The sequence below is a fragment of the Mastomys coucha genome, unplaced genomic scaffold (assembly GCF_008632895.1).
Source record: "Mastomys coucha isolate ucsf_1 unplaced genomic scaffold, UCSF_Mcou_1 pScaffold23, whole genome shotgun sequence".
NCBI classification, from domain to species: domain Eukaryota; kingdom Metazoa; phylum Chordata; class Mammalia; order Rodentia; family Muridae; genus Mastomys; species Mastomys coucha.
In genome coordinates this window covers 57,590,914-57,599,077 of record NW_022196906.1, presented here as the reverse complement: position 1 = coordinate 57,599,077, position 8,164 = coordinate 57,590,914, and the positions used below count along the sequence as shown (strand labels likewise).

The 8,164-nt window shown below is 60.2% G+C and overlaps 1 protein-coding gene across 4 annotated transcripts in view; it reads left to right on the top strand.

Moving 5' to 3' along the window:
• Positions 1-202: 202 nt before the first annotated feature.
• Positions 203-8,164, top strand: part of Skor1 (SKI family transcriptional corepressor 1) — a 10,895-nt gene continuing 2,933 nt past the window's right edge. The window contains exons 1-5 of one of the 4 annotated variants that reach the window (XM_031343236.1): positions 203-405; positions 2,657-4,853; positions 5,849-5,936; positions 6,867-6,977; positions 7,438-7,509. In XM_031343236.1, coding sequence (XP_031199096.1) covers positions 2,667-4,853; positions 5,849-5,936; positions 6,867-6,977; positions 7,438-7,509 — 2,458 coding nt within the window. In that variant the 5' untranslated portion in view covers positions 203-405; positions 2,657-2,666. The other 3 variants (XM_031343234.1, XM_031343235.1, XM_031343237.1) reach the window with 3 other exon arrangements.

The window sequence follows — 8,164 nt, the reverse complement described above, 5'->3', positions numbered from 1 at the left end:
GGGGAGGGCGCGAGGGACAGTGAGGGGTGGTGGGTGTGGCGCCCCGGCTCGCAGCTGTCAAGCGCTCCCGCCCAGCTCCGGCCTCGCCACTCCCGCCTGTGACCCGGGCCGTGCCCGCCGCCGCGCCATGAGCTCTAGGCTTCGGCTTCTTCGGGCCATTCCCCGGCCTCGGGGGCATCGGTTCCGGGCACCCAGCTCCGTTCCGGGGACCCTGGCGCCCCGCGCCTGTTGAGAGCGGGAGGGGCCGCGGGTGGCAGCGCGGGGAGCGGGGTTGCGCGGCTGTGCGCGCGCGCGGGGAGGGGCCGCGCCGTCACCCGGAGAGCCCGGCGGATCCCCGACTCCCTCCCGCCGCTCCGCCCGCCGCGCACCTCCGCTCGCCGCTCGCCCGGCTCCAGCCGCCGCACGGTGAGTACCCGCGATCACGAGCCCGCAGCCCCCGCGCCGGCCGCCGCGGCCGCTTCTTTCGTTGACTTCTCCTTTAGACTGTGTGGCGGTTGTTTCTATCCTAACAAACGACTCCACAGCCTAGCTGCCACCGTTGCCCGCCTTCCGCCCCCTTACCCTCGCTAGGCTCGCCCCTCGAGCCACAGGAGCCGGCCAGGGGGTCCCCGTGCCGTCCTGACCGCTGCTCCTTGTCGCTAAGTGCGGCCCTTCGTTGGTGCTTTCTTCTTTGGCCCTCGAAATGCTGTTTCCTTCCAAGGGTTCCTCACTTCTCCGGGCTCCAAGGCCAGAAGCCCGTTGGGAAAACCCCTTGGGGACTCAGAACCCCAAGCTTCAGTTGGACGCTCCTGGCTCAGGGTGTCCTCTTCACTGTATGAGGGCCCGGTACATTTGCCCAGAGAACCCAGAAGCCATCGTCATTTCCCACAGCTGCGCGCCCCCTTAGCCACCTCCGCAGCCTGTCTGAGAACCGTCCCTGGGACGCCTGGCTCGCCTTGTTGACCCCTCAGCTAGGGAGTTAGGACAGTGGTCTGCTTGCCTCCTAACATGTTACCGGGGGACTTCAGTGTCAGAGGAGGATCAACTTGCCTCAGTTTGACTGGAAGAGATGAAACAGATAATAAATAGGTTGATACATGAACAAGATACAAGATAGATGGGAGAAAGAGCGGTGAGCTGGCAGCGACAGACAGCTCAGGGACAGATAAGATCGACAAATAAGCATCTAAGCAAACAGAGGGAGGGAAAGAGACCTGCAGGCCGAAGATGCCAGGTTCTTAGCTGAAGGCTTTGGAATTCGGACCCCCTGTTAAACTGAAGCTATCCCTCTGAAACGGATTTGCCTTTCCAGCCAAGTTCGGGGGAGGGAGTCCTAGGGACTGGATTGGGCGGCAAGAGCGCCTGCCGCCCTGCACTGGGTTGGAGCCCTGAGTGTCTGAAGACACGTGTCTGGGCGACCTAGAAGGCCCTAAACATCAATTCCTAGGTCCTCCACCAGGACACAGCATCCTCTCTGCCTTCTCCAGAGATCAAAGCGAGAGACCAGCAGCAACTTTTTAATACCTGGAGTTTTACCATGGCTTCCAAGAGTGGCCAAGATTCCTTCTAGCCCACAAGAATTGATATCTGGGCATGAAAGAGGCTCAAAGAGGAGTCACCCCCACAAAAGGAGCAGCCCAGAGCCTTGAGGAGCCTGTGTTTGGTCTGAGTAAGAAAAGCATGTGTGAAAGAGGAAAGAAAGCTCAGGGACATGTTTCCAGAGCTAAGAAGTGACTCCAGAGAAACGTCTGTCCCAAGCGCTGACCCAGAGGGGAGCCAGCTTTAGTCTGGAATGCAGCTAAAAATGCAGAAAATGTGGTTAGAAACTGCGTGATCCCGGCCTAACTGATGGCTGGCAAGAAAGCGTTTTGTAAACCCAGCTGGACACTTTCTGCTCAAGGAACTCCGGGCTCAAGGCGTCAGAAGAGATAGGTTTGTGCAAATCGGTACTGTTGTCCCTGGAAGCCGGTCATCGCGAGGATAGGTGCAGTGGGGGCCACCCGAGGTCGTGGTGCACGCGACAAGCTTTGGAAAGGGTAGGGTTCAGCACCGCGAACCGCGGTGGCCTCCTCCTCCTCCCCTCCCCTCCCCTTCAACCTCCATCCCTCCCCCTTCTCGCTGCTCCCACCCCTACATCCTGCAGTTTGTGATGGGCAGTGAGTGCCCCTCCTTCGCCTCCCCACCTCTCCCTTCACTGCCCCCGCCCGCCGCGTGCATGCGCGACTGAGCAGAGGGGCCGCTGGTCCCTGAAGTCCGGGCTTCAGGACCCTGGCGGGCAGGGCGAGCTGTGAGGTAGCTGAAGGCACGCAAACCTGAGTGCCGGCTGGAAAGCCTGGATTTGGCTATGGCATTGCTGTGTGGCCTTGGGCAAGTCACTCTCCGTCTCTGGGTCCTACTTCCTTTGCAATCTGAAAACAGGATTGGCTTCCTGGCAGCCGGGGCTTTCCTGAGGTTTCGATTTTCCCTTTTCCTCCCTTAGCCCCCCGGGTGCTTTTGTTTCAGCTCAGAAGCCGGTCTGAATAACAAAGGGAGCCAGGCCCGGGGACGAATGAGCTTGAGCTCCCCACTGCCAAGTAACCCCCTCGCACCCCACACGTTGCGCCCCGCTGGGCGGGCCTGAACTTAGGTAGCGGTGCTAAAAATGGCTCATCTGCTCTCTGCTCTCTCTATTTCGCAGGAGCGGCGGCATGGAGGCTCTCACCACTCAGCTGGGGCCGGGACGCGAGGGCAGCTCCTCTCCCAACTCCAAGCAAGAGTTGCAGCCCTACTCGGGATCCAGCGCCCTTAAACCTAACCAGGTGGGCGAGACGTCGCTCTACGGGGTGCCCATCGTGTCGCTGGTCATTGATGGGCAGGAGCGCCTGTGCCTAGCCCAGATCTCCAACACCCTGCTCAAAAACTACAGCTACAATGAGATCCACAACCGCCGCGTGGCCCTGGGCATCACGTGCGTGCAGTGCACGCCGGTGCAGCTGGAGATCCTGCGTCGGGCCGGGGCCATGCCCATCTCCTCTCGCCGCTGCGGTATGATCACAAAAAGAGAGGCCGAACGCCTGTGCAAGTCGTTCCTGGGCGAGCACAAGCCACCCAAACTGCCCGAGAACTTCGCCTTTGACGTGGTGCACGAGTGCGCGTGGGGCTCTCGGGGCAGCTTCATTCCTGCCCGTTACAACAGCTCTCGTGCCAAGTGCATCAAGTGCGGTTACTGCAGCATGTATTTCTCCCCCAACAAGTTCATCTTCCATTCGCACCGCACACCCGACGCCAAGTACACTCAGCCCGACGCCGCCAACTTTAACTCGTGGCGTCGGCACCTCAAACTCAGTGACAAGTCGGCCACGGACGAACTGAGCCACGCTTGGGAGGACGTTAAGGCTATGTTTAATGGCGGTACGCGCAAGCGGACCTTCTCCCTGCAAGGGGGCGGCGGAGGCGGCGCCAATAGCGGGTCTGGCGGTGCAGGGAAGGGCGGCGCTGGTGGAGGTGGCGGTCCGGGGTGCGGCTCAGAGATGGCCCCAGGTCCACCGCCCCACAAAAGTCTGCGCTGCGGCGAAGACGAGGCGGCTGGGCCTCCCGGGCCACCTCCACCGCATCCACAGCGCGCACTCGGCCTGGCGGCGGCAGCTAGTGGCCCTGCGGGACCTGGAGGACCTGGGGGCAGCGCGGGGGTTCGCAGCTACCCGGTGATTCCAGTGCCCAGCAAAGGTTTTGGCCTCTTGCAAAAGCTGCCCCCGCCTCTTTTCCCGCATCCTTACGGTTTCCCCACAGCCTTCGGCCTATGTCCTAAAAAGGACGACCCTGTGTTGGTCGCCGCAGAACCCAAGGGAGGCCCTGGCACCGGGAGCGGTGGGGGCGCTGGCACCGCCGCGGGTGCTGGTGGCCCGGGAGCTGGCCACTTGCCCCCAGGAGCAGGGCCGGGCCCTGGTGGCGGCACAATGTTCTGGGGACATCAACCTTCCGGCGCAGCCAAGGACGCAGCGGCGGTAGCTGCGGCAGCCGCCGCCGCCACTGTGTACCCGACGTTTCCCATGTTCTGGCCAGCAGCCGGGAGCCTCCCGGTGCCTCCTTACCCGGCCGCGCAGAGCCAAGCTAAGGCCGTAGCGGCCGCGGTGGCTGCGGCTGCTGCTGCTGCGGCGGCGGCGGCTGGCGGGGGCGGTCCGGAGTCTTTGGACGGTGCGGAGCCCGCTAAAGAGGGCAGCCTCGGTACGGAGGAGCGCTGCCCGAGCGCTCTATCCCGCGGGCCCCTAGACGAGGACGGTGCGGACGAAGCGCTGCCCCCGTCCCTGGCTCCCCTTCCCCCGCCGCCACCGCCACCTGCCCGCAAAAGCTCCTACGTGTCAGCCTTCCGACCCGTAGTCAAGGACGCGGAGAGCATCGCTAAGCTCTACGGCAGCGCGCGCGAGGCCTATGGCTCCGGACCTGCTCGTGGGCCAGTGCCGGCCACCGGGGCCGGTGGGGGCTATGTGAGCCCGGACTTTCTGAGCGAGGGCAGCTCCAGCTATCATTCTGCCTCGCCCGACGTGGACACCGCGGACGAACCGGAGGTGGACGTAGAGTCCAACCGCTTCCCCGACGAGGAGGGAGCCCAGGACGACACCGAGCCCAGCGCACCCAGCACGGGAGGTGGCCCAGACGGCGACCAGCCTGCTGGGCCCCCATCTGTCACATCCTCAGGCGCAGACGGCCCCACAGACTCTGCGGATGGCGATAGCCCTCGCCCTCGCCGCCGCCTCGGGCCACCGCCCGCTATCAGATCCGCATTCGGGGACCTGGTGGCCGAGGATGTGGTGCGGAGAACTGAGCGGAGCCCACCCAGCGGCGGCTATGAGCTGCGAGAGCCTTGCGGGCCCCTGGGAGGCCCCGCAGCGGCCAAGGTGAGCCCGGTGCACCTCGCCGGTGGCGCCCCCTCCCTTACGCCATTCTGCCCTGGTACGCAGCCGCTCCTGGCCAGCTGCGGGAACTGCGGTTCTGTTCTGACGTGGCGGAGGAGCAGCAGGTTCCAGTTGCTCTTCGCAGCCCCAGCCGGGGGGTGCGCTGTGGCACTGGGCTCGCTGGGACCCAGGGCTGAGGGATTCGGAAAATCCGGGGGATAGGCCTGAGAAATAGCGAGTGCGGGTTTTTTGGATTTGTTGATGGGAGGTGAGGAGAGTTGCAAAGGCAGTTAGGCACCCAGAAAGAGAGAGATAGGATCTGAAGGAAGAAAGAGCTGGAAAGAAAGGGTCTCAGAACCAGAGAAAGAAGCTCTGGAGGCACAGGGCCCAACGTGTACCTCCACGCATAAGGATGACACCGAGGAACACCACAGTAGGGAGAGAAGAGGGCAGTCTCTTGCCAAGAAGAATTTCTAGACATTCTAACTAGCAGTTTTCTGAGTCTTTTCCAACTCTGGCCTAAGGAACTAACTACACAGCTCTGGGCTGGAAAACCTAAGCTTGCGGGCTCTCTGGTGGTCAGGGAAGCGTCTAAAGGGCAAGTTGTGTGCGACCCGACCGAAGGGTTGGCTGTTTTGAAAGTAGATGCACATATTTGTCCATTTGCTCTGGGTTTATTAAAACAGAAACCATTGACCGCGCGAGGAAGGCATCCTTTATGCTGGCAATGACACGGGGAGGGAAGGTAGCTCACAAGAGGCGAGCCCAGAATGTGGGGGTGGCTTTGGACAGTCGCTGGCTTGAGAGCGGCTTTGTGTTTTAAGTGATTTGTTCCGGAGTACCAAAGATTATCCCAAATCCAATACGGTACGTCACCGCTACGTTCAGGTCTCCAGGGCCCACCAACCTCTGCCACACTCTCGGCCTTCCCGTAGGCCGCTGGGCAAGGCTGTCCCCCCACCCCCCTCCTAATCGCCTGTCATTTTCGGCCGTCGCAGGTGTACGCTCCTGAGAGGGACGAACACGTGAAGAGTACGGCGGCGCTGGGGCCCGCGGCCTCGTACCTCTGCACCACAGAGACCCACGGTAATGCCTCCCGAGGCCTCTGGCCCTTTGAATGCAGGGAGCGCAGACAGAACCCAGGGCCAAGGCAGGCCTTTCAAGGAAGGGAGGGGCGGAGAGAAAAAGGAGTAATAGAGAAGAGGGAAGAAAAACAATAGAAGAAAAAGGAAACTAAGTGTAAACTCACAAATCTCAGGGTTTGGCTCCTGAAAAATAATCACAACCCATCCCCCTCACTCACATACATACACTCCAGTACACCTCATCGGAGATTTAAACCTTTCCAAAAACCTAGGCCTGCCTGGCATCTCCTTCACATCATTTCATTTATCCAGAAACGTGCTTAGCCTTAGGCTAGTGGCCTTAGGTGATCGCCGGGCCTGATCCGGGCACAGGGTGAGGGCTAGTGGCTGCGCACTAGGGTACCCCAGAAGCTGCGGCCCCAATCAAGAATCAGCCCTGCATTTGCATTTGGGATCCTGTTGTTAGCTCGGAAAAAGCGGAGGTGAGGGTTGAGCACAGAAGTCTAAGCAGGCCTGTGCAGCCGGGTGCGGGACAGTGTCCTACAACACCAGTGCCCGGAAGGCTGTCGCTTGGGTTGCGATCTCCGCTGGGGTGGCGCGGACAAACCCGGCGGCCACGCGCTCTCCCGGTGTCCCAGTATCTGAGCACGCAATGTAGGTCGCTTGTCCCTGGTGGGCTCAGCTGCTTGTCTTGATCTTTTCCTGGGGGCCAGAGGCTGGGGCTGGGGCGTGTAGCCCGGAATGGAGTAGACCTTGTGCAGGGGAGGGGTACCAGGCCCAAAGCCTCAGGGCGTGCGCCTGGGCGCACAGCCGGGAACCAGAGGCGGCCACGACGTTTTTAATTAGGGCTTGGGCGCCCCAACCGAGGCCGCTCTGCAGTATCCGGGTCACGGTTTCTTTGCCTCTCCTTGAAACTCAGTCTGCCTTTTAGAGCCAGATAAGGAAGACAATCACTCGACGACAGCCGACGACTTGGAAACCAGAAAATCCTTTTCTGACCAAAGGAGTGTCTCTCAGCCAAGCCCCGCAAATACAGATCGAGGTGAGCCCCGGCAGTCCTGGCTCTAACCGGTGGGCAGGAGCTGAGATCCAGCTCATCCGGGCCACCACAGGCTTAGAGGAAGGTTTTAATCATGAGCAAATGATGCCACTGAGCAGATAGTTAACGTTGTGGGGGAGGGGCAGACCGGGTTTCAAGACTTGTTTCCTCCTTGTTGGCTTTGAGTGTCTTCTGAGTACGGGAGTTTGGTACTTAAAGGAAAGGGGGGAACCACCTCATTCACCTAGAATAGATCGAAGGACCCCTCCTGGCTGGGTTCAGCCTCCTGCGCTCTCCAAGCCTTCTCCCAAAATTACTGGCTTGGAAGGTGGGGAGGTGGGAAAGCTGCACGTCTGGCCGACGTCCTTCATTTGGCAGAATTCCCAGGAGCTTACCTTCCTCCTCCCCTCTGAAGGCTCTCCCGAAGACAGAATCCCCCCTCTTACCTGCCCTTGTGTCCTAGGTGAGGATGGGCTCGCTTTGGATGTCACAGGAACTCAACTGGTGGAGAAAGATATCGAGAACCTGGCCAGAGGTGAGGTTAAATACAAGAAATGGAGCCACGAGGTGCCTGAGGGAGAGATCTTAAGAGGAGAGGGGCAGTAGTCTGTAGGGGCTCACTTCGCCTAATGGGAACTCACCCTCTGGACACCTGGCGCAGGGGTGAGTGTGAGAGCACCCAGTAAGTTTATTGGAAAGTTTGGGTTCCCAAGACCTGAGTCTGTCTTGAAGGACCCGGTGAGAAAGAATTGGTCTTGATTCTCAGGACTTGTAACCAGTGGGCAATTTGGGTATCTCAAAACCCAGGAAAAATAGAACTTTTCCTAAAGAACAAGATGGCAGACAAGCACTTATTTCAGGATGCATCAAAGGCTACTTTTCCCTCTGGGATTGACCTGTTCACGAAATAACATCATAAGGTTGGAGCTCATCTGCAGACTAGGACACCCTCTCCTCCTGTTGCTCAGTCTGCAGGGAGTGGGGGAATGGGTGGGGGATAGCTTAAGGGGACAATGGTTTTGAACCCCTCTCTGGCTCACCATCTTACATTCCTGTGTTGCCAAGGAAGAACCTAGATGCTACTGAGTTCCTGCTGGGGCTGCTCGTCCTTCCACCCCTCCCAGAACAGGTTTCTGGGGGCACTGAACTGAGCCTTCCCCACACCAGCCAATGGAAAGTCTTAGAAATTG